Source organism: Somniosus microcephalus, chromosome 11, assembly GCF_052327205.1.
Source record: "Somniosus microcephalus isolate GS21.2 chromosome 11, FLI_Smic_1.0, whole genome shotgun sequence".
Lineage (NCBI taxonomy): Eukaryota > Metazoa > Chordata > Chondrichthyes > Squaliformes > Somniosidae > Somniosus > Somniosus microcephalus.
The window spans coordinates 30,867,145-30,894,048 of NC_140997.1; the positions used below are offsets into that span (position 1 = coordinate 30,867,145).

The window sequence follows — 26,904 nt, forward strand, 5'->3', positions numbered from 1 at the left end:
TACTTGCTGTACCTGCGTGCTAACTTTTTGTGACTCACATACAAGGACCCCCCAGATCCCTCTGTACCTAAGCATTTTGTAATTTCCCCTCATTTAAATAATAATTTGCTTTTTTATTTTTCCTACCAAAGTGGATAACCTCACATTTTCCCACATTAAACTCCATCTGCCAGATTTTTGCCCACTCACCCGCACTCTGACCCGCACTCAACCCAGCTCCATTAATAAAATCGCGGCCTATGATTCTATTCTATTTCTGTAAAGGTTCTCATGTTTGTCCACCATAACACTGGCGAAAGATCCGTGGAAACCCCATTTTTCCGGAGCTTCTGCAGCTCTTCCGATGAAGTTGCGGTGGACATTTTTGGAAGCATAGTGACAGAGCTGGACACCACACTCCATGTATGGTCCACATATAGAGCCTTTGTACAGTCTCATAATTATGCGTTTTGAATATGTTAATTTTAGTTTCGCTACAGAAAGCAAATAATTCAGCCCTGGCAACGCTGCCTATTTTCCTCCCACGCACGCAGTTTCCTATCAGGTGCACAAGTCGAAAAAGGGAGAGAATGCTTTAGGTTCACACACAGTTCATCAAAACAGTTTCAGGATCACAAATTTTCTATGAATGTGCAAAGTACTGACAGTCAGTTTCAGGAACACCAGAGTCCCTTCATTGATTGAGCATTATTGACTAATGGTTCAATCAGCTACTGCTATGGTGAAGTGGAATGGGATAAAGATAACATTATTCCACTGTATTTGCAATCAGCCATCTGCTGTAATATTGTATTGACTGTTAAAATTAGCTTGTTATTACCCTACTCCATTGATTTTTTTAGACATAGAAAAAAACAATAAAAATAGCCAGAAAGTATTTTATTTTACAGTATTCGCATAAGCATTCTTGAGCACCAAATAAATGAAATGTTCACAGTTTATAGTAAGCCACAGAAATTGTGCTATAGTACAATAGAAACTGGTGGCACCAAGATAGACCAGTTCTGTAATTATACTACCTGTGTCAATTAATGTGTATTTGGAACAATATGAAATAAAAATAAGTTTTCATTTCATAAACTGTAATAAGTATTATAAATCTCAACAGTGCGTGTTTATCTGTAAAGTGGACTTTTCTACTGCATTTACCGTATTATTTTTACAATAATGTATTATTGATATATCCAGCCTCCTTTTATTTTTATTCAAAAAAAACCAAAAGCTAACATAACTGAAGGTGGCTAAAATAAAATAAAAAATAGGAATCAACTGGAAATTGGAGCTGAATGCTTTCAAAACGAAAGGACTGGAAAAGATAATCTTGTAGCAATGCGAAGACATGTTGCCCTGAGGCTTTCTGCTGTTGTGAGTATCTTCCTGATAATTTGTACTGAAGGGGAAGATTTTAAACAAATTAATGAGGGGAGTTTTGTGATGCAGTGGTAGCTCCAGCATCACCAACAGGATTAATGCAGATCTTCCAAATGCACTATTTCTAACAGCAATGCCAACTGCAAAATTATTGGAATATATTTCTAAAACGTTTCTTAAACTTGGCTTCGTTGTGAAGGTAGATTTTCTGTGGGTTTAAAAAACATGTGATGTAACCGAGCTATAAACACTGCCCTTTGTTGCTTTTTAGCTGGGTTTCCCAAATTCAACTCTAATTAAATATGCAGACGAGCTCCCAACCCATATTGGGTCTTGCCCTGGGACCTCGCCAAAGGGAGTGGCAGGAATCTGTGGACAACAGCTGCCGCAAAAGGGCTCCAGGGAAAATTAAAGGGATGCAGCCACTTAAAGATAATGCTGGTGTGGAGGTGGGGCCCAGGTTCTCAACCTCTGCCCCTCTCCATCCACTCCTCATCGCCACTGCAGGTGAGGCCTGGCGGTGGTCTCTGGACTAGGGGCGGAAAGGCCCAGAGGTTTCTCAATGGAGGGAGAGTGCGTGGTACTGCCCTCTTCTCTCTCCGTTTCACTTCAATCTTGTGCCGACTAAAAGTTTCAGTAGGTGATTTACCGCCATCTTCTGCTGCAGGCAGAAGAGCCAATGCTGTAGGGTTGGGTTAATGGACAATCCAGCCCTACATCTTTTAACTATTGTACAGAATCTCAGTAAACACTTGATTGGAAACTGTTTAGCTATTAACCCTTACAATGAATAGAATATACCAATTAGGAACCTTTTACTGGTACAAGGAGAAACCAATGGCCCTGAATTTCCGATCGGAGGCTTCCTGCGGGTGGATGCCTCCGATCGGAAAAAAATCTACGAACTTACCTGCTGGTTCGGTCGATCCCGAGGCTTGTGATCCTGGGCCTCTCCTCTTCAAAATGCGCAGAGGCCCAGGTATCCCAGGGGTGCATGCGGTTCGCAAGCGCCCCTGGGATCACGTGGGTCAGGCGAACCAATGGAAGAAGGGAACCCCCCATTCATACCGTACGGACAGAACTGTCAAAAGTATGAATGGGGATCACATTAAAAAACACACTAAAACATTACATAATTTTTTTTAATTACATCATTAATATTAATTAAAATGACATTTAATTAATTATTTTAAACAAAAATTTAATTTTTTGAAAAAAATGTTTTTACGGGGCTAAAAATAAACTTACCTTTTTGAAGAGTATTTTTAATTTATAAATGAGTTATTAAATTTTATTTTTCTATTTTTTTTAAACTCTGCAGCTGGTAAAAGCATGCCTTACGCCTGCTTTTACCAGGCGTAAGAATTTGACAGTCATTCAGCGGGTGGAAGTTGTGCAAAAAGCGCAACTCTCCACCCGCAGAGGCACTTCTCCTGGGCAGGCGGATTATCTGTCAAGAGAATTCTTGACAGATCGCAAGTGCCGGGTTTCAGCGCATGCACTTGTGCGACCCCTACGGGCGCGTACGCACCTCGTACGTACCCGTGGGGGTCGGAAAATCTGGCCCATTATTTTACTGAGTGGGGGCAATTTTAACTTTGGCCGATTGTGTAAAACAGGCAAAGGGAAAATCAGGAAAGGTGTAGAATGGGCGGCTAGCTCGATATCGTCCAATTGATACCGTCGCCCAAAGTTAAAATTGCCCCGTGTGCATCATGTTCCTAAAAAATGCAGCCTTCACAAATGTATTCAAACTGAATTCCACTAAAACGCAGGAAAGATCTAAGTTAACCTGAAGTGTACAAAGTTACATGACTATACTAATTGCCATCTTATCAGATTGCTGCACTAACAAATAAGGACTATTGGCTAAGCATGCTTGCAAGATGTCAAGCTACTTCATACTTTATCCATTTTCTAGAAAGTAACCTTATAAATTCTCTAAATGTGGCTTCTTGGTTACCTACAATATTCCCCGTAATTCAGCAACATTTATTTTACTTATTCTCAGAATGTGGGTGTCGCTATCAAGGCCGGCGATTATTGCTTATCCCTAGTTGCCCTTGAGTTGGTGGTGGTGGTGGTGTGTCTTCATGAACTGCAGCAGTCAATGTAGTGAAGGTGCTTCCATAATGCTGTTAGTTAGGGAATTCCAGGATTGTAACATAGTGACGATGAAGGAACAGCGATATATGCCCAGGTCAGGATGGTGTGTGACTTGGCGGGGAACTCAGAGGTGATAGCGTTTCCATGCACCTGCTGCCCTAGTCCTTCTAGGTGGTGTAGGTCATGGATTTGGGAGGTGCTGTTGAAGAAACCTTAGTGAGTTGCTGCAATGCATCCTGTAGATAGTGCACACTGCAGCCACAGTACGCCGGTGGTAGAGGGGTGGATGTTTAAGCTAGTTGATGAAGTGACGACCAAGCATACTGCTTTGTCCTAGTTGGTGTTGAGGTTCTTGAGTGTTGTTGCAGCTGCACCCATCCAGGCAAGTTAAGAGTATGCCATCGCACTCCTGACTTATGCCTTGTAGGTTGTGGAGAGTCAGGAGATGAGCCACTCACTGGAGAACACCCAGCCTCTGACCTGCTCCAGTATCCACAACACCTATGTGGCTGATTCAGTTGAATTTCTGGTCAATGGTGTCACCCAGGATTTTGATGGTGGAGAACTTGGCGATGGTAATGCCAAGAGGAGGTGGTTAGGCTCTTTCCTGTTGGAGATAGTCATTGCTGGCATGTGTGTGGTGCAGGTGTTACTTGCCCCATATCAGCACAAGCCTGGATGTTGTCCGGGTCTTGCTGCATGCGGACATGTACTGCTTCATTATTTGGGGAGTTGCGAATGGAGCTGAACACTGCAATCATCAGTGAGCAGACGCAGCTTTGACCTTATAATGGAGGGAAGGTAACTGATGAAGCAGCTGAAGATAGCTGAGCCTATTCATTTCTGTACTTAAAGCATTGTAATGGCAGTGCTGAAGTAACCATTAGACAGCACTCATTAGAATTAATTTTTTCAGTAGTTTATTTCATTTTCTTATTTTACAAACTTTTTGCATATCTAATCCTCTAATCAACCGATGTTATTCTTAGCACTAAACATATAATACCATTTTTTTTGATGAATTATTCAGCAACAGCTTTACCTCACAGTAATACAAATAACCATTAGTCAGAAGGTTGTGAGTGGAAATTCAGCCTGTACGGATGGGATAGAATTGCCCCCTGTAAGGGTCCTGAGTGAATTGAGTTGAGGAAGTCTCAGCCAATCTCTTAGTGGCCATGTTTTTCTTATTGTTACTCAGGTGCACTCCTAATCCATCGCCTTCCAGACCTGCTGGAATGACAGATGTGATAATGTGCGTATTGTGTCTATCGCTCTCGCACCCAATATGGATCAAACTACAGGTTGGCAGGAGCACAGCTGTAGCCTGTAATAATCATAGTTGTAGACTTATTATTAGTAAATATCTTCTATACCTCAATGGTCCTAAATCATCCTCTTTCTAGATTGTAGTATTTTAAGCTTTTTAAACCTATTTACAAAGCTCATCCCCTTTACACTTGGAATAAGTCTTATTGCTTTTCTCTGCACATTAACCAAAGTGTGTATGTCCCTTTTGAAGTGCGGTGACCAGGGTTACACACAATGCTCCAAGTGAAGTCTGGCCAGTGCATTTTACAACTTCAGCATAAACCTCTGTACGTTTATACTTTACTGTTCTGGTTCTGTATCTAACAAACTATTTACCTTGTTACCAAAGCAAAATACTGCGGATGCTGGAAATCTGAAATAAAAGCAGAAAATGCTGGAAATACCCAGGCAGCATCTGTAGAGAAACAAAGTTAACGTTTCAGGTCGATGAACTTTCATTAGAACTTTCATTCCCACTGCACTTCCTATCTAATAATAAAAAGAGTTCCAACGAAAGGTCATCGACCTGAAATGTTAACCCTGTTTCTTTATTTACTTTATAATTGCTTCTGCACATTGTCAGACATGGAAAGCTACTGCCCCTTTCAACGTCTCCCTGTGCTAGCTCCACTCCCCCCATTGTATAACCACACCACTCAGTCTTTCTTCTGATATGCAATACTTTACATTTGTCAGTATTAATTACATAAGGGGCTGGATTTTCATTGAGGAGGCGGGTAGGAACAACTTTTGGGGTTGTAGTCCCGCCTCCATCGAGTTCTAGCCAAGCCACGCGATTTAGACTTGATTGGCCTTGTTGAGCCCGCCCAGCGGGCTCAGCAGGCCAATTAAGGGCCACCCAGCAACAGGTAACATCACAGATTGAAATTTCATCTGTCAAGACCTTTTGACAGATGAAATATCAGCGTTTCACAGCTGTTTGAAGCTGTCAAACACTGACAATCTGTACTCCAGGTTAATTCCTTCCTCTCAGGATGATTTAGAGATCTCCCCGGAACAGAAAGCAGAGGCTGCAGATTTTGACAGCTGGCAGCCATTCTGCTTTCTGTGCCAGTGAGATGAGGGACTCCCGAGACCTGAAGGAAGGAAGGCTGTAAAGGTAAGTAAAGTTTAGTAGAACTTCTTTAAACACTTTACACAGACCAAACACACTTACCTCTGCACCGGACATCTCGACCCCTCCAAGCCCTTCATCCCGACGGCCCACCTCGCTAACTTGGCGTGGTTTGGAGCCGTCGGGAATCCCACATTTCAACAATGAAAATAGGGATTAGGTTAAAAACTGCCTGTTAACTACCTGTTAACAGGCAGTTAATTGGCACTAATCCCCTTCCCGCCTCGGGGAGGCGGGTCCCAGTGCAGGGCGGGTACCCGCCTCCTTTGAAACTGGCATGGGGGCAGGAGGGGGTCGGGACCCCTGATTTCGGGATTTAAACCCCCACACGCCTCCAATCCCGACTCCACGGCCCAATGAAAATCCTGCCCAACAAATCTATATCCTTATGTAAAGCCTTAAAGGCAACTTTCATCCCTACTGCACTCCCTATCTAATAATAAATAGGGTATAATAAATAGAATAATAACTAACAAAATAAACAAAATGTCATTGTTTTATCACTGTGATTCTCTATGATTACAGTAAAGCAGTGTTTGAATAGCATCTGTAACTGTGTTACCACAACTCATTTAAAGATCTGTTCAGATGTGTTGGTACAACAGAAGCAGAATTATATAACACAAAATGCATAAAATGTTATTGCAGGAAATAGATTCTCATCTTTGGTCTTGATATTCATTTGGAACGATATTTAAATATATCAGACATTTTTACAATGATATTGTGTCCCTTCATACAGGCCGCAATGTAAACTTATCTTCAGTGCCTACTCCAGTATGGTGCATCTGTGGGGGTCCTTCCAAATAGCAAGAGATTGTACATGTGGTGCATACTTCATGAAACATATATTTAAAATGAGGTCAATCCTAACACAAGTGAATTAGTCGTTAATATGAAGAATTGTAAATTCCAGCTTGTCTGTTGACAAGACATTTTAGCCCAAGTGCGGAGATTTTATTGGAAACCTGTGTGAATTAAATTATTTTCCCAAACATCTCTCGCCACCTACCACTCAATCTGATCCATGCAGCTTGAACAAGTCATTTCAATGAAGATATCTATAATTATTGCCATCGGTGAAGCTTTCCTAAAGGAAACAGTTATGAGTCACTCACACATGGTTCCATTGAGAGAGTATTCCCAGGAACAGGTGCTAGTCTTCTGTATTTTTATGCCTGAAGGCCATGGTTTCAGTTCTTACTTTGTCTTGTAGTCAAGTGTAAATAGTGCACAATGGCAGGTAAGGGAGAAACGCACAATATCCGAACTTGATTTCTAGGGGGGATTTTTTCAGGGGGTAAGCGGGCATGTTTGGTGGCAGGTCGGATGGGGAAAAAAAATTTTGGCAGCAGGTAGGGAACCCACTGTCAACCCGCCTCCACGCTGGTTTCCCAGGTGTCAGGTCTGTCATCGCTGAACAGACCCAACACCAAGCGGCGGGGGAGGCAATTTAGATTATTAAAAGCTTGTTAACAGGCTCTTAAAAACTATTTTAAGCTCACCTTTAGATTTTAAGTGTTCGCCAACGGCTTCCCCGCTGCTCGGGGATCACGTCAGGTAAGGAGATCGGGAGTTGTGTCAGCATGGGATGATTTCTTAACTTGACAGCTGCACATATTTTATAAAAGTTCCCATTTCATAGCCGTTCACTTTCCAAGGTTAGAAGCTGTTGGTTACTGCATTTGGAAGACAGATTGAGCTTTATGCGGCTAGTAAGTGTTTGGAGTAAATTCTGTATCCAATGCCACCGCATTGGAACAACCTCTCTCACCACCGACAGATCGCTTCTGTCATCTCAACCTCACCTGCCATCTATTCCATCAGCATCAGTGCCCTTGTAAAAATCTCACCTTGGTCCTCTGAATCCCTCCATGATCAGCCCCAACACCAGCATCACCAGGCACACCAGCAGCACCAACAGCAACACTAACCTTCTCCGCAATCAACTGATGCTGCACAGGACACAGGGCATCAGCACCCGACCACATTGCTGCCCGGGACACCAGGGATGGCCTCGCCACGGCCAGATTTACTTCACTTGACGCTGTTCACCCTGGCTGCCACATGATGCGCCAGGTTGGCACCACCCCACACCAGCACCATAAAGCATCCCTACAATGACCAAGCCATTCCTTTCACACTCATCAGCATTGCGGGGGTACCGTTATGTCTCACCATTCATTGTAACTCACTAAGCCATTTCCAAAGGTGCACACAAATCTGTCCAAGAATGCAAAGTGTTGAAAATAAAGATTTCAATGTTTGACAACACATTAACAGAAACTTCACATGAACATTGGCTAAAACACCCAAGTGCCTACCCTTGTGTGTTGTTAGTTGATATGATTGGACAAGGATGAGGGTGAGTGTGAGGAGTGGCTAGTGAGATGGGGAAGTGATAATGTAGATAGAGAAAGATGGGTGGAGATGCAAGGTAAGCTGGTGTGAGTAAGGATGCGCAGGAGTAGGGTAGGGAAGGCAGAGTGATGGGGATGTGATGAGTTTGAGTGTGGCTTTGCAGTAATGTTTTGTGATCTACTGGGATCATTGAAAGGTTTGCGCCACTGCAGCCTGGTCCTCCTAACGACATCCCTGCTTGTGTCCTTCTGTGCAATGTGCAACCAGACTGCATCGATCTCCTGAGGAGGTCTCTTCCGCCCATGAGAAGGGAAGAGAACCTCCCAGCATGTTGTGACTCCCTCCATATGTATATGGAGGGAGTCATGGAGGAGCCTGGGTGCTGCCGTGCACCTTTGTGCAGTACTTGTCAGTGTTTGCAGCACCTCAATGCTATAGAACACAGACAGCAAAACTGCCAAAATTAATGTGGACATGGTCCCTTTAAGGAAACCAGCTGATGGCGCATCATCAAGTGACATCATCAGACCCGCTTCCTTCAATTGGCCGGAAAATGCGCTGGGCGGGCTTAACATGCCTAATCAACGTAAAATCGCTTTGACAGTGGACTGGAGCCAGCAGTGGGGTCGCAACACGCCACCGACCCTGGCCACACCGGACCCATCAAGGTAGGCAAAATTGCAGCCATAATATTTAGTCAAAGAGGAATACAACAGTTAAAGACCCCTGTGACTGAACAGTCACTAGTTGAATCAAAACTTACACTGCACCGTGTTGGCTCATCTGCTTTTTGAAAAATATCTTTCACGGTTTTGTACTATCTGTCTATTATATGATATTTTAATGAAATGTCAGTGTATGCAGAATGAATTTATATCAATACGCCATCATCATATGTTAAAAGCAAAGTGCGTTCACACAAGTTTTTACAAAATAATCTAAGATAAAATGTGGTTAAAATGCTATTAAGCTCGGGATTGAAAATATTTCCCCAAAGATAGAAGTGCATTCTCACTAAGTTTGCCCTTGTATGTTATCACAGTTAAATTGACACTTTTTGTACTGTTAACATACTGTAATTGTTTCCCTGGTGGCCTAGTGGGGAAAGGTACAACCCTATGTAGTAAGTTGTACAAAGCAGTAGGCCCCTAGTTTGATTGCTGGTGTGTGTTGCCTTCTTTGATCTCAGTTGGATCCTACTGTTGGCCTCAGTGACTTAGGCTAAGAGAGTAAATTCAGCTAAGGTTCCTGACTGTTTGGCTTCACACATGAAGAATAGGCATTTGGCTGAGGCACCTAAATGATGTTTATGGTGTTTAGGCTATTAGCAATAAATATTTCGAGAAAAACGTATGTGTTCACTTTAACATACACTAAAGAAGTGATAAGTGAAGATAATGATTTGCCAAAGTAATTTATTGTAAAAGTTATAATCATAATTCCATTTATTAGTGTTTTAAAGTGATGTTGAATTGCTCATTTTTTTTAAAAGTTGTATTTAAGTGGATTAACTAGTTGTTTATTTACAGATTTTAGGTTCTGGAATGTATTCTCGGAAGGATCAATAGCAGAGGTATTCCATTGGCGATCAAATGTGTCTACTCGGATGCGGACACCAATTGAGCTGAAGCACGTTATTGCGATAATATAAAGCAAACATATTTCTGCAGTATTCCATGAATAAAATGTCCAAAGACGAGATAACCTGCAAGATTAGTGCAGTTTATAAACACAAGGAACGGAAGCCAAAGAAGCCTCATTATATTCCAAGACCATGGGGAAAACCATACAACTACAAATGCTTTCAATGTCCTTTCACCTGCATGGAGAAATCGCACCTTTACAACCACATGAAGTACAGCTTGTGTAAGAACTCCCTTTCGCTGCTAATTGAATCTGATTGGCCATACAAGAAGAGCAACATTCTCAATTCTGATCTGCGCCTGCTGCAAGCTACTGCAGAGCGTGGTCAAACTGGAAAAAATAGAGAATTAGAAAGCAGTGGCACTATTCCTGGTGTAGGAGAAGCTTCAATCAAAGTTACTGACAGGTGGGACGCCTGCAATGCCAGTATTGAATTAAGCGCAGATGTGACCATTTTAGAAGGCTCTAATAAACAGACATGCTCCTTAAGAGAACGAGAGAAGCCGAGCTTTGCCAGTGAAGAAGAAGCAACAGAGGACTGCGAGAAAGTGCAGGAGCCACGATGTTCACCTAACGCTGACATACAATCTCCCTCAAGAAGCAAAGTGGCTAAACTGAGCAAAAAGGCTGAGACTGATTTCATTATAACTGATGTATTTTCCCTGAAGGATTCAGTCATGAAGAATAAGATCCTACCAGCTGCAGGACTGGAAGCCAAGCTGAAGCAGTACAAGCTTCCTAAGAGCTGTGTGAGCAGCAATGGCATTCTCATGGAACAGTGGAGGTTGGTCACATCTGGCCAGAGAAAAAACACAGCTGACATTTCTCCACCATGTACAAATCCAAACGTAATTCCATGCTATCCGCCACCAGCATATAGTGACTACCAAGAACCACAAGGACTAAATCTCTCGGTGCTTGGGGTTAATTACCCTATGAACCACAATCTGTTCTCTTACTTGAGTCCTGGGATCACTTCTAATGCAACAACACCTGCTCATATGGCTCATCTGCCTTTTCTAGCCTCATCTGCTCAGTTAATTCACCCTCATTCTGGACATTTGCAATCTGCACATCTTCCAGAAAGATCTTCAGTTCCATCTCGATTCTTCTACCCCCTGTTATTTGAACACACAGTCAGCTCGGTGGAGAACAAAATGACAACAGGCAAAGAAGACCATGAACCAGCAAATTCAACACCTCCAAACATTCTTCCATCAAGATCACTCGATGTTCCCAATAAAACACATTTGCGTAAAGTTCCTGCCCTAAGGCCTCAAGTGAGCAATGGTTCTGGTCAGATGGAAGTGTTTTCAGCTGATACCAATTACAAGCCCTTTTTATCACATGACGAGCAAGAGAAACATTCAACACAATCCAGTGAAAACATCACAATAACTCACAGGAATAAGTTTACCTACAAGTCACCAACAGAAGCTTGTAAAAACTCAAGAGATACCAAAGATTTGTCCATTAAATCTCAAGCCATAAAAAATCAAGAGGCACCCATGCCAATTTCTTCAGGAACAAGTGATACTTCAATAAGCTTTGTAGAAAATAAGGCACAGTCATCAGTATTTTCACTGGACTTTAAAGCGAACTCAAGCAGACCAACATTACTGTTAGGTCCTCTTTCAGCAGGAAAATTAAAGCAGCCAAACAACAGGTTAGTTGATAGTTTAAACAACCTAATATGGTGTTCATCTTGGTGACAACTCAGGTGTGCTCGATGTATTGCTCTAACTGGATAGAATATGTTCCTCCCTACTCCTAATACACATATATTCTATTTGGATGGAGGAACTCATGCAATTAATAACTGACACTAATGGGTTAAAAAAAAGAGAACCAGCAGATCATCAGGGCATGAGTTAACATGACTGAAAATCCTTGTTTCTACCTCAAAGTCAGAAGTAGTGGAGGCAAGAGAAAGCAGACTCTGCCTAAGGAATGGTAGGAATAGAGGAAGATCTTAATTACAGTGGGGTTCTCTTGGAGCAGCAAGCAAGAGAATTGAAAATGAAAATTACAGCAAGTGACATTTCTAAAGCGCTCGTCACATATAAAAACATCTCAAAGCACATCACAGGGAGGAGGAAAGATGTGGACACCAAGCAGGAGAGGAGAGGAATGAGAAATTGGAGGAGGTGGAGCACAGTTGAGGAGAAGGATTTTTAGAAGGATTGTGAAAGCAGAGGGGGAGGTGGCAAGGCAGAGGGATTTAGGGAGGGAGTTCTAGAGGACGGGGGCCCTCCAATAATGGAGCAGATGGAATGGGGAATGAAGAGCAGCGTAACTCATGAAATTTGTCAAGGATAGGAAATGCATGAAAGGTGGCTAACCAGCCTTATTTAAAAATTGTTCAATTTTAAATTAAATTTTAACCTGCATTCTGCTAGTGCTCAGATAATGCCCGCATACAACAAGACCTGGACGACGTTCAGGCTTGGGCTGATAAGTGACAGGTAACATTCGCGCCACAGAAGTGCCAGGCAATAACAATCTCCAACAAACGAGAGTCTAACCACCTCCCCTTGACATTCAATGGCATTACCATCGCCGAATCCCCCACTATCAACATCCTGGGGGTCACCATTAACCAGAAACTTAACTGGACCAGCCACATAAATACTGTGGCAACAAGAGCAGGTCAGAGGCTAGGTATTCTGCGGTGAGTGTCCCACCTCCTGACTCCCCAAAGCCTTTCCACCATCTACAAGGCACAAGTCAGGAGTGTGAAGGAATACTCTCCACTTGCCTGGATGAGTGCAGCTCCAACAACACTCAAGAAGCTCGACACCATCCAGGACAAAGTAGCCCGCTTGATTGGCACGCCATCCACCACCTTAAACAGTCACTCCCTCCAATACCTGCGTACCGTGGCTGCAGTGTGTACCATCTACAAGATGCACTGCAGCAACTCGCCAAGGCTTCTTCGGCAGCGCCTCCCAAACCCATGACCTCTTCCACCTAGAAGGACAAGGGCAGCAGGCACATGGGAACACCACCACCTCCAAGTTCCCCTCCAAGTCACACACCATCCTGACTTAGAAGTATATCGCCAATCCTTCATTGTCGCTGGGTCAAAATCCTGGAACTCCCTACCTAACAGCACTGTGGGAGTACCTTCACCACACGGACTGCAGCAGTTCAAGAAGGTGGCTCACCACCACCTTCTCAAGGGCAACTAGGACTGGGCAATAAATGCTGGCCTTGCCAGCAATGCCCAGATCCCATAAACGAATAAAAAAAAAAGCAAAAGTTCCTGTACTTCAAGAATATTATTTCTGAACCAATATATTTCAATATAAACATGGATGATAAAAACCTATTTTTTGTATACTTATGGATTCAATATTAAATTTCCTTGATGAAAGTGCAAACATTTAAAGGTGGAAAAGCATAAGAAAATTAAAGAAGGAGAAGGAGATAATCCTCCAACATTGTGCCTATAGCCAGATTAATCAGGAATGATACAGCTTCTGGTACCACGCACAATGGGGGTAATTTTAACCCCCAAAAACGGGCGGGTTGGGGTCAGGTGGGATGTTAAAATGTTATCTGAAGCGCATCCCCAACCCTCCTCCAACCCGCCCACTTCCGGTTTTAACAGAGGCGGGACAGGGGGCGGGCAACTAATCCGCTCGCAGGGGATGGGTTGGCAATTTAAATATTATAATGAGGATGGGAGCCTCACATTTAATAACAATTTTAAAGTTAACTCTGGCCAACCGGGTTTCCCAGGCCTCAGGAAACCCAGCAGATAAAGGGAGGCAAGGACTGTTGGATCCAGGAGGTAAGTGCCTTTCCATTTACCTGCTGATTCCAGCTTACCTGCTTCACCCACCCTCTGAAATTGGACAAACCGCCCCCCCCCCCCCCAACCCTTCTGATCTCCTCCAATAAGCCTCCAATCTCATCGATCTGGCCTCCGATTTCCCTTGTGGCCTCCGGACTCCAATCACCCCAGCCTCTCTGATTTCCCTGATCTCCACCCCCACCACCCCCACCGCCCGCCCCCCCTGCCCCCGCCACCACCCACCGCCCCCCCCCCCGGCTCAGGACTCCCAATCTTCTTTTCCCCCTCGGATTCCCTGATCCCTCCCTCCCTCCCTACTCTCTGCTCCCCGAATGCAGCCTGGTGCCAAAGGCCTACCCGCCCGACAGCCAGCCAGCCTTTCAATCTGGCTGCGGCCAGGAAACAGAGACAAAAAATATTAATCAGGTCCTCCCATGGGATCCAGGGTGCCTTGGCGCGTTGGATCCTAAACTGGCTGAGTGGCAGGAGGCAGAGGGTGATGGTCGAAGGTTGCTTTTGTGACTGGAAGCCTGTGTCCAGTGGGGTACCTCAGGGATCGGTGCTGGGTCCCTTGCTGTTTGTGATCTACATAAATGATTTGGATGAGAATGTAAAAGGTATGATCAGTAAGTTCGCAGATGACACGAAAATTGGTGGGGTGGTAAATTGCGAGGAGGAAAGCCTCAGGCTACAGGACGATATAAGCGGGTTGGTCAGATGGGCGGAAAAGTGGCAAATGGAATTTAACCCTGAAAAGTGCGAGGTGATGCATTTTGGACGGACAAATAAGGCAAGGGAATACACAATGAGTGGTAGGACCCTAGGAAGTACAGAGGGTCAGAGGGACCTTGGTGTACATGTACATAGATCCCTGAAGGCAGCGGAACAGGTAGATAAGGTGGTTAAAAAGGCATATGGGATACTTGCCTTCATTAGCCGAGGCATAGAATATAAGAGCAGGGAGGTTATGATGGAGCTGTACAAAACGCTGGTGAGGCCACAGCTGGAGTACTGTGTGCAGTTCTGGTCGCCTCACTATAGAAAGGATGTGATTGCTTTGGAGAGGGTGCAGAGGAAATTTACCAGGATGTTACCTGGGATGGAGCGCCTCAGCTATGAAGAAAGGCTAAACAGGCTGGGGTTGTTTTCCTTGGAGCAAAGAAGGCTGAGGGGGGACCTGATTGAGGTGTACAAAATGATGAGGGGCATCGATAGGGTGGATAAAGAGGAACTTTTCTCCTTAGTAGGGGGGTCAATAACAAGGGGGCATAGATTCAGGGTAAGGGGCAGGAGATTTAGAGGGGATTTGAGGAGGAACTTTTTCACCCAGAGGGTGGTTGGAATCTGGAACTCACTGCCTGAAAGGGTGGTAGAGGCAGGAACCCTCACAACATTCAAGAAGCATTTGGATGAGCACTTGAAATGCCATTGCATACAAGGCTATGGACCAAATGCTGGAAAATGGGATTAGACTGGACCGGGATTGATGGACGGCGCAGACACGATGGGCCGAAGGGCCTCTTTCTGTGCTGTAAAACTCTATGACTCTATGACCTGAGGGAGACCCGATTTTCCAGGTTTCCCGACCTCAATCCAGCCACCCCCACTCCTTCCCCGTCTCCGAGTTAATATCCTGCCCAATGCGTGCGCTGGGAATTTCCTTTGGGGTTCTCCCAATCATCCACCATAACTTCGGATGAGCGGAGAAAACCCTGGACACACTCACCAAAAGATTTCCGGTTCTTATGCTAGAAGCTATTTATATTTATAAAGTTAAAACTCGGCGATTAAAATCTATATAAATAAAGTTCATAATAGTTTTCTGTTGGTGAACTGTGAAACTTCTTATAAGATTGATTATTTGCGAATGTTGCAGGCAGAATTTAATGTCAGCAATTTTTCTCTCTGCTTTACCATAAGAAGAAATGTTTTAATTTTTTTCAGTTGTGCAGGACAGCAAGCACCTCCAGAAAAGAGGTTAGATCAAAAGTATATGGGGTAGAGTTTTGTCTCCGCCGACGAGATAGTAATCTGGTGGGGCGGATTGCACGTCCTTTATACAATCCGCTTGATCTTAATGTCATTGAAATCAATTACTGCATGATATATCATTTAAGATTTTTTTAGAAAAGCTTCACAATTGCACATTACAAGTTCAAGAAACATGCTGTGAGAAAGAATCTGCCTTTATATAGCCCCGTTTTCATCCAAAGTACATCCCAAAGCATTTCACAGCCATTTAAGTACTTTCGAAGTGTAGTCAGCGTTGTAATGTAAGCAAATACTGGATTGCCGTAAAAACCCATCTGGTTCACTAACGTCCTTTAGGGAAGGAAATCTGCCGTCCTTACCCGGTCTGGCCGATATGTGACTCCAGACACACAGCAATGTGGTTGACTCTGAACTGCCCTCTGAAATGGTCTAGCAAGCCTCTCAAGGGCAATTAGGGATGGGCAATAAATGTTAGCCTTGCCAGCGATGCCCACATCATGTGAACGAATAAAAAAAAAAATACTGCAGCCACTTTGCGCTCCACAGGGTCCCACAAACAAAAATGAGAAAACTGACCAGATAATCTGTTTCAGTAACGTTGGTTGAGGGATAAATGACAGCCAGGAGAAAACCCCTACTCCTCTTTGAATAGTGCCATGGGATCACTTGCGTGCACCTGAGAGGTCAGACGAGTCAGTTTAATGTCTCATCTGAAAGACGGCGCCTCCACCAGTGCAGCACTTACTGTACTGGTGTGTCAGTCTAAATTATATGCCCATGTCTCTGGAGTGAGGCATTGATGCGCTATCAATTACTCATAAAAGACTGAGAGTTAAGAGAGTAACTAAAGGCTTTTATTAACAAAAGAATGAAGGTCTGCCTCGAGTGGTCGACCGGTCCAGAAATACAAAGGGCTGGGGAGCAGTCACCTTTATACTAGGACTTGTGGGAGGAGTCAGCCGAGGCATGTCCAGGCATGTACACAGTGGAATACAAACAGTGGTTTACCACAGGCATGAATCCACAACCTTCTGATTTAGGGGCAATAGTTCTACCACTAAGCAAAGGGTGGCATTGAAGTATAATGTGAATCAGTTGAAACACTATGGGGTAAAAATTGGGTTGCACCCCGAAAAAGTTAGCGCCCCCGCGGCCGATTTTCCCAGATAGCGCCCCGAGAGGGAGGAGGGGCACTACTGGAAGCGCCCCGCGTCCCTCTTGGGGTGCTGCGAGCCAATATCGCGGCATGGTGCTGCGGCATGTCACGCTGCGGTACTGCAGGCCTTCCTCCCCTTATTAAAGAGGAGGGGCCTGGCGCAGCACGTCCTGGTGCCCAGCTGGGCCACCGGGGATCGGGAGTGCCGGCAAACGAGCCCGGCACTCAAGAAGAGTGCCAGGCTCACGGAGAGCAGCCGCCACCCTGCGGGGGACTTCACGGGGGTCGGGGACAGGAATGGGGGCAGGTGCTGGCAGGCGACCAGCAACAAAAATGGCTGCCCGCCACCTCCTTTTTAACTAGCGCCGCCCCGGCCACAGGTAGGGCCCCCTGACACCGGCGGGCATAGCATCTGGCGGTAAGTCAGAGGGCGCCACCCAATATTACAGCCGGGACGTGGGCAGGGCACTGCGCATGCCGATGACATCATCGCCAGCGGCGCAGCGCGGCACTAACGATTAGCAGCACCGCTAACCTCCCGTTAAATTTCACGGGAGGCGTTAGCGGCGCCGTGCCCAGGCGCTAGTTCATTTGCGCCCCGTTAGCGCCCTGTTAGCCCCCTATCATTTTTGCAGGAATATTGGAAATTCTTTGGCTGGGTTAGTTCCTGAATCATAGAATCATAGAATAGTTACAGCACAGAAGGAGGCCATTTGGCCCATCGAGCCCGTGCCAGCTCTCTGCAAGAGCACTCCAGCAAGTCCCACTCCCCGGCCCTTTCCCCGTAGCCCTGCAATTTTTTTTCCTTTAAGTATTAATCCAATTTCCTTTTGAAAACCATGATTGAGTTTGCCTCCACCACCTTTTCAGGCAGTGCATTGCAGATCTTAACCACTCACTGCATAAAAAGTTTTTCCTCATGTCACCTTTGGTTCTTTTGCCAATCATCTTAAATCGGTGTCCTCTGGTTCTCGACCCTTCCACCAATGGGAACCATTTCTCTCTATCTACTCTGTCCAGACCCCTCATGATTTTGAACACCTCTGTCAAATCTCCTCTCAACCTTCTCTGCTCTAAGGAGAACAACTCCAGCTTCTCCAGCCTATCCACGTAACTGAAGTCCCTCATCCCTGGAACCATTCTTGTAAATCTTTTCTGCACCCTCTCTAAGGCCTTTACATACTTCCTAAAGTGCTGTACCCGGAATTGGACACAGTACTCCAGTTGAGACCGAACCAGTGTTTTATAAAGTTTTATCATAACTTCCTTGCTTTTGTACTCTATACCTCTATTTATGAAGCACAGGATCCCGTATGCTTTTTTAACCGCTTTCTCAACCTGCCCTGCCACCTTCAATGATTTGTGCACATATACCCCCAGGTGTCTCTGTTCCTGCACCGCCTTTAGAATTGTACCCTTTAGTTTATATTGTCTCTCCTCGTTCTTCCTACCAAAATGTATCACTTCGCACTTTTCTGCATTAAATTTCATCTGCCACGTGTCCGTCCATTCCACCAGCCTGTCTATGTCTTCTTGAAGTCTATCACTATCCTCCTCACTGTTTACTATACTTTCAAGTTCTGTGTCATCTGCAAATTTTGAAATTGTGCCCTGTACTCCCAAGTCCAAGTCATTAATATATATCAAGAAAAGCAGTGGTCCTAGAACCGACCCTTGGGGAACAGTATTGCATATCTTCCTCTAGTCCGAAAAACAACCTTTCATCACTACTCTCTGTTTCCTGTCACTTAGCCAATTTCGTATCCATGCTGCCACTGTCCCTTTTATTCCATGGTTTCAACTTTGCTGGCAAGCCTATTATATAGCACTTTGTCAAACGCCTTTTGGAAATCCATGTACACTACGTCAACCGCATTGTCCTCATCAATCCTCTCTGTCATCTCATCAAAAAACTCAATCAAGTTAGTTAAGCACGACTTGCCTTTAAAAAATCCGTGCTGGCTTTTCTTAATTAATCTACACTTGTCCAAGTGACTGTTAATTTTGTCCCTGACTATCGTTTCTAAACGCTTCCCACTACCGAGGTTAAACTGACTGGCCTGTAGTTGCTGGGTTTATCCTTACACCTTTTTTGAACAAGGGTGTAACATTTGCAATTCTCCAGTCCTCTGGCACCACCCCCGTATCTAAGGAAGATTAAAAGATTATGGCCAGTACTTCCGCAATTTCCACCCTTACCTCCCTCAGCATCCTAGGATGCATCCCTTCCGGTCCTAGTGACTTATCCACTTTAAGTACTGCCTGCCTTTCTAGAACCTCCTCTTTATCAATTTTTATCCCATCCAGTATCTGTACAGGAGCCAGGATTACTGTGCTTGGAAATGCTTGTGCTGCAGTCAACACCATCTCTGTTGTAGCAGGAACATTGTGGCCTTCCTATGCTTTTTATATTTTCATTTCTAGTGAAACCATAATCAAAATGTAATAATTTCCTCACCACATTATTTCAATGGGAATAAAATTCAACTTCGGTGGGAGCGCAGAATGGGTGGTAGCGGATTGGCTGTCCATTATTCACCTCGCCCAAATTGCCTTTCCATTATGGCCAATTGAGACAAAAATGGTGGTATTTCTGACAGCTGATGTCATCCCACCAGTCCTGCCTCTTTCACGAGGTCCACTTGGAAAGGGGTGGATGGTCGAATCACCCACCCCTACTTCCAGCGGAATTTTGAAATCGGCAAATGAGGGGCTGAGACCCAGTGTAACTGGGTCCTGCTCCAAGTACCACTCCCGCCCACCCAAATACTGACACTGATACATAACCATAGCTGGGAATTTCATCCCTGTAGTTACTGATGAAGTGTCATTTTGAAGTAACGCATTTTTTAACGTGAAACAACAATATTGGGTATTCTCAGTGGAAGTACTTGCCTTACTGTAGAAATATGACTCTTCATAATAACTGTAACAATGAAAGACATGATGGGTTTAAGCAGTAGCTAAATTTATAAGGAGATTTTATGGAAATCTGCAGCATACCGAAAATACTTGATAGTCATCTTATTCAGCAATGCGCCTTTAATAATAAGTGAATTACACTTACAAAGAAGATAATAATAAATAATAAGAGATGATGTCTGACCTAAGAAAACTACTAGGCACTTGGTCTAAGCATTAAACAAAGCTTTAATCAACTGTTTTACAACATGGAGGTCTAGTTGTGTCCTTCACTAGTTCCTGTTAAGAATGTCCTGCGCAAGCTGGCCCTGTGCCCGAGTATTTATACTCTCCCTGGACAGCGCCACCCATAGGCCACTCAGTATTATTTCATAAGTCTTTCTTTCATGAATGACTGATTCATGTCAATGTCCATGCTGATGTTTCTACTTCGGCCAAAAATTAAATGTCTTTTTCATAACTATAATTCCAATTTTTCTTTCCAGCTCACCACCTTGCGTTGAGAATTTTTCTTCGCCTCACCAAAACATGTTTCCCCATTGGAGCGCAGAGCCTGGTGGAATGTTCAAAGATGATCAAAGAAACAGCCCAGAGTTTAGGCAATTGTCCCCACCTGCATCTTCTCCAGGAAGTAACGGCATCTGTACATCTGGGAAAATGTCGGACTGTCTTCCGAGAGGCGAAGAGAAAACCAACTCTGCGGTGCTGATAGATGACCTCTGTAAAGTGATACATGAATATCAAGACGTTGAAGAACAACTTTGCCTCATGGACACTGAAGACACACCAGGGCAGAAACAATTGAGAGGTCAGCTCACAAAGATTAGAAAGGAACTGCTCCATATCCGTCAGGCATTGGAAAAGACGTCCAAGCAGTATGAAGGACCCTTGGACCTCTCTGTCAAAAAGTCACTCGACGGGATTGTGAAGAATCATAAGAACAATGTTGCCTCAGAAGAAATATTTGAAAATTGTGGCGTGCAGAAAAAAAGCTTAGATGAAATGGAGCTAATAGATAACAAGTGTAAAGAAAGCACTGTCTGTAAAGTCAGGGTATCACAAAACTGTTCTGCAGACACTGAAAACAGGTCGTTAGATTTGGGTATGAAAGTACACATGTTTGAAAGACTCAGAACCTGTTCTGACAGCAGCCCAGGTACAACCAGTAAGGCAGAAATTAAACCGAGCAGCCCTCAGCTGCCAAGGAGCATTTCAACAGAGACAACCTTCATAAACAGAACAACAAAATGTGAAGCAGACTCCAGTGTGCCTCTTAGCACTGATGGGAAGTTCAATTCACTGCCTGGTCAGCTGCTGTCATTGGTAGAGGAGAGCAAGGCCAGGTGTGAGACCTTGAAAAGGTCGCTATCTGGTAATAGCCAGCATGAGGGGGAGAAACTGTGCGCACTCAGCCCTTTAGTGCCAGAGAGGTTAGGAGCGATAAAACAGAGCAGGATGAATCCAGCAATGTGAGAAAGAAAGCAATGTTAATAGGTTCATGCTAAGACGTATGAGACAATTAGCACCCAGCACTGGAACAGAACTGCAATATCCGAACTGACTTGCAAATATCGTTGAAATTGGAATTTTATTAAAAAGGAAATAGTGGAGTCCTATTTGGTAATTAAAGGAGCAGCCTCAAGCTCCAATATACTGCATGATTGGATATGTCCCATCCATCCCATACCTCATCTACAATGTATATTCTACGTGTTAGTGTTTACATCTACTTGTTCTGACCTATTATATTACTAAATACATACAGATATTTCTGATATACTTATATCCGAGATAGTTTTTTCTGATAATTATGCCCTGGTAGATAAGCTAACGTATTTCGTGAAAATTATGGGGTAGAAATTGCGACGTGTCTCGCACATTTTCAGGATCCAAAATGGGTACCACAAAGTGGAATCCAGGAGCGCACCGACAAAAGTGGCGGGAGTGCGTGTGCTGCCATATTGGACCAGGCGCTCGATAGGCGTCCCCGGCAGCTGCCTGCAACAAACAAAGGCATCATTTAAATATTATAATCAGGTTCCTGTGTCTCAATCAGGGCCCTTTTCCGAAATCGTTGTCTGTGCGCCCCCGAAACGTTACTTCCTTAACCCGCCCAGCACATCATGGCGGGAACAGTCGGAAAGCAGCTTTCAGAAGCGATAATTAAAGGGGTCCTCCCCTCCATTAAGGTGAGTCTCTGGTTAGTTGTTTTAGTCTTCCGGGGTGCTTTTTGGGGCCAAGTTTATGGCTGTTTTTGGCGACAGTTTGGCTGTTAAATAGTTTTGCAGACTCCATTTTTGGAGGGCTACAACTGTTTCCCTGAATTTTCTAGTTCAGAATTGATGAACATAAGAACATAAGAAATAAGAGCAAGAATAGGCCACTTGGCCCCTCGAGCCTGCTCCGCCATTCAATAAGATCATGGATGATCTTGGGCTCAAAGCCACTTCCCTGCCCCATGAACATGGGTTGGGCTTTACCCTTGATGCTCCCAAATGAGGAGGAGGAGGAGGAGAAGGAGTAAGGATGGCAACAAAGATCTACACAGACTGCAAGAAGGGAGGCAAGGGTGCAGGAGGCCTTACAGCATGTGGGGTCTTCAGGAAACGGTCAACGTGCCTGGACCGCACAGAGGAGCAGTGCGCAAGGCAGTTGTGTCTCAACAGGGAGACAATCACGTACCCGTGCTGCGTGTTACTGCGAAAATTGGAGCCCACCACCAGGACATGCAGTGCACTGCCTGTGGCAGTGAAGGTCACCGTGGCTCTAAACCTTTATGCATCTGGCTCCTTCCACATGGTTGCACATTCTATGGAATATATTGTTTAGATTTATTGTCAGGACCTATTAATGTTGCATTAACAGGTCCCAACAATAAATCTATATGGAGAAATAGATGGGTGCAAACCCTGCAGGACTTGTCCCCCAGTCTCGCCAGATGGCCGGCCCTTGCCCATGATGATGATGACCTGCTCTTCAAGTGGGGGACAGCACATGAAAGCCTGTGGCGGCCGGCTCCCTGTTATTTTGTGCGATGTGCACGTCAGGGTGGAATGGTGTTGCTGGTGTGTGCAAGATGGCAACGGTGTGAGGATGTGAAGGAAGTAATGGGGAGGAGAGCAGCAGGTGCGGAGTGCTGCTGTAGGAGGTGGAGTGAAGTGTGCTGCAGTGATTGCAGGGGAGTGCTGGTAATCGAGGGTGGGAAGACTAGTGAATGCTGGGGCAGCAGGTAGTGCAAGGCTAATCATAGATTAGCTCTGTTTATACTAACTCCGCCACCTCTGCCCACTCAGGCTGGGCAGCTTGCCTGGAAATCTTCCCACCACCCGCTGGACAGAAGATGCCCCTCCTCCAGCAGGCCTCCTCCTCCAAAGCAGTGTCCCAAGACCGGGGTGGAGTGGGGTGCGCCTTACAGCTCCTCCTGCGTCTGCCATTGTCCGCAATCCTTAGTGATAAATGCCTTCAGCTAAAGTGCACCTCCCCTTTAAGAGGTACAGGCTGTCATTAAATCGCATCAGGAATGCACAAAAATAACGGCCCCCATCAGGCAAGGAGCCAATCAACACTGCAAGTAGCACTGGCCTATTTTAATGGGCGAGTTACACAAATTTGGGGTCTTCTTTGTGGTCACATGATCGAGCGAGCGCTCTGAGCGGACGTCCATTCTGCGCACGAAAATGCACTCAAAGCAATTTCTACCCCTGTGTCTTTGCAACTGCACATGTAACTGATTATTTTTCTGTAATTTTCAACCTCCAGTATTTAACATACATTAAGATGCTAAACCTCTGCCAACACACAATGAACATTTATCAGTGGGAGCTGAGTAGCTGAGCCATCCCACAGCAATGTTGGCCATTTCTCCACACGTTCTGTCTTTCTGAAATCAATCTTCACAACTCTCACCTTTCATGCCAGTCGTGCAAAATAAATGAGTGGAGAAGGTTATTGTGGGCCAGCGGTAACTAAGCCACATTGCTGCCTGTGCAGTGGTGAGGGAGAGTGCTTCAGCTGCTCAACCCATGTTTCTTGACTTCAAACTCCTCCAATGGCAGCAAGCCTTGACATTTACACTGGAGACATGGCTGAGAAGCGCTAGTTTTGTTTTTAGGTGTCACCTTTGATATCAGCTCTGCTGCTGCATTTACATTAAGAATATGTTGCTGCCAGTGAACTCATTTTTTTAAATGGGATACAAGACATCTTCTGGGCTATAAGCAACTATTAAGACGCCGAATGACAATTAAGAAATTATGAGAACATAGAAGACAGCCACTGCCTAACTCCCAGATATGAATAGGAGCGATATGGTGAATGGAAAGAATTCCAACAGGAATAAAATAACCACTTGGTGTCTGACTGATATTGCAACATTTTTTTTATATATATGTTGTATTTTGTAATGCTTCTGAATTTCATTCACTGATTTGCTAATGGTGGAAAATATGACTCTAATTGTATGTAAGATTTCATTTGCAAGATCCCCTCTTTGCCCACTAGTGTAGTCTTATAACTTAAATTATTTATTCTGTCCACAACCATTTATCATTTTGGTATTGCAAATGCTACATAAAAAACACTACTGTGATGTAATATGAAAATTCAAAACTGAACATGTTACAGACATAGGTTATGCTCCCACTATACAAATTATTAGGATGTATCTCACATACAGTATGTCATTGCAGAAACCAAAAAGGCACTTTAAGATTAAAATGTTAACGTAATAACTATTTATTCATGTAGTGTGCATTAAATTTGATGATTATATAGGTTAATTTTGATAGATTAAGCATGCTCTGGATCTATGTCATACGAGAATCTCAGTTCCTTTTCCTTCCTTGATCGGTAGTTTTGTACCGTGTGTCTTATTTAATGGATAGTTCTTACTTTTGTGATTTTAGCACTGGTAAATAAATATGAGGAATGATGACAGCCCTAAACATTGGCTGACAGTGCTTTCATCTTTGTACTTATGCTACTTTTTAATAAGTGCACGTATTAAGTGATAATGGGGCGAATTCCCCAGGGGAAGCGCAGTGAATGCACCCGCACACTCCGCGCACACGTATCATGGAACCGGAAAAAAAAGCCCCAAGTGCGCCAAATCCATAAATGTTCTAGCATTCGGGCTGTGCTGAGTGCGTTATTATGCCCCTGATTTTACTCACTCGTATTTAATTACACTCGATGAAATCCATGAGATTTTTTTTCATTCCCGTAGCACTTCTGGATTGCCATGCTATTCGCTTGAGAAATGGAATTCTTAAAAGCGTGGTTTCTGTGTTATTAACCTGCAGTGCTTTCCTCTGCTGTTTGCCAATACGATTTTGCCACACAAACCTATAGGTGCAGCACAGTTGCCGCTGCAGCAGCTGCTGACCTTAGCTGCAGCTACACTGTTCAGCATTGGGTTATCTAATGGCTGTTATGGATTTGGAAGAGGGTTTAGACAGGGTGAAGAAAGGCAGGCCTGTTTGCACTTTAGTTTGCACCTGGTGCCCACTCGGATTTGGCCCAGGACCCAAGTATTCAGATCCAGGCACACTTTCCTAACCAAGTTTGAGGAGACCTGCCTTCACCATCCATGCTTCACAAGGGAGGTTGTCACTGAGTTATATCACTTACTGGGGCCCAACCTGCAGATAAGATCTAGCACAGAGATAGCCCGGTCCATTGCTTCACAAGGGAGGTTGTCACTGAGTTTTATCACTTACTGGGGCCCAACCTACAGATAAGATCCAGCACAGAGATAGCCCGGTCCATTGCTGTGAATGTCAATACATCATTGAACTTTTGCATAGCCGTATTGCTGAAAGCAACCACTGGTGACATTTGCTACATTCACCAGGCTTCAGTCCACCATTAAATCAAGCAGGAGACGGAAACCTTGTTTGTCAGGGGAAACACTTTTGTCCATTTCCGCATGGAAAGGCGGCAAAGACAGGAGAGGGCTTAGCACTTTTGCTAGGTGGAAGGTACCCTATAGTGTAGGCCTCATCGATGGTACACGTGTAGCTATCAAGACTCCTAACAACAACCCCATGTCATATAGGAAAGGCTTTTATTACTATCTACATATATATCAGACTATAAGAATGGAATAATGCAGGTGAATGTGCAATTTCAAGGAATAGGCCGTCTGGGCAGCTAACTGCTGGGAGACCACTGCTACTCCCTGAAGCCCTGGCCAGTAAAACCAGCGAGAAACCTCCAAGAGGCTATAAATAAATACAGCGAGGCTCATGCCTCCACCTAAATCCCTATGGAACATACAGGTTGAAACAGATTCTGCTGTCTGGACAGATCAGGCAGAGTGCTTTAGTACAATCTTGAGAAGATGTTGAAAATTATCAGCGTCTGCTGAATCTTGCATAACTTTGCGATACAGAGAGCGGAATCCCTTCAGCCAGATGACTAGGATGATCAGGCTGCAGTAATGGCAAATGAGGAGGATGAAGCTGGAATAGGCAAGGCTGATGTGCAGCCAGGAAGATTGGTGAGTCAATCACTGATTGACAAAAATTGCATCTAAAACCTGTACTTGTGGTCCTGCGTGAACTGACCTACGGTCTTCATAATTCACTGGCCCCATGAACAACACACTCTGCCTAATCACACTACCTCTAATGCTATTCCTGCCTGTTCCCACCACATACAACATTGATATATCCTGACAATAAAGCTAAACAAAACGTTAAAAAGAAGGTGCAACCAGTTTACTTCCCTACTCGCGATTTGTGTCCTTGCCTAAATATTTGCTTCCCTGGTGCTTGCCCTTGATGAGAGTGTAGAGTGTGTATTGTTTCCTACTTAATATTATGCTCTTTCCAAGTGTTAGCTTAGTGGAAGGAGTAAGTGTGGTGGCAGCCTGCTGCTTTTCAATAGGGGCCTCTGGACATGGCTATTGCACTGTAGGTCTTTGTGCTCGATCAGGAGATGGCTCTGTAACTATTGCCAGTACTTCAGCCCCCGTGCTGGCTGGCTGCTTCTGTCCACTACCTGCCTCTTCTTTCCACTGAGGAGACCAGCTGAGTTCGATGGATGGGGCATCACGCTGAGGAGTAATTGCTTTGTCCAAGCTTCTTCTTGCCACACCCCAGTTGC

The 26,904-nt window shown here is 44.5% G+C and overlaps 1 protein-coding gene across 2 annotated transcripts; it reads left to right on the top strand.

Moving 5' to 3' along the window:
• The first annotated feature begins 9,817 nt into the window (after positions 1-9,817).
• Positions 9,818-25,074, top strand: prr35 (proline rich 35). Of its 2 annotated transcripts, none has more exons than XM_086000427.1 (2): positions 9,818-11,594; positions 20,283-25,074. In XM_086000427.1, the coding sequence occupies exons 1-2, from the start codon at positions 9,961-9,963 to the stop codon at positions 21,268-21,270; spliced, it is 2,622 nt and encodes an 873-aa protein (XP_085856553.1). In that variant the 5' UTR covers positions 9,818-9,960; the 3' UTR covers positions 21,271-25,074. The 2 variants fall into 2 exon arrangements, 1 of the variants encoding a protein (XP_085856553.1); XR_015079922.1 differs by lacking the exon at positions 9,818-11,594 and adding an exon at positions 13,607-13,724 and having other exon boundaries at positions 20,283-20,369.
• The last annotated feature ends 1,830 nt before the right edge of the window (positions 25,075-26,904 follow it).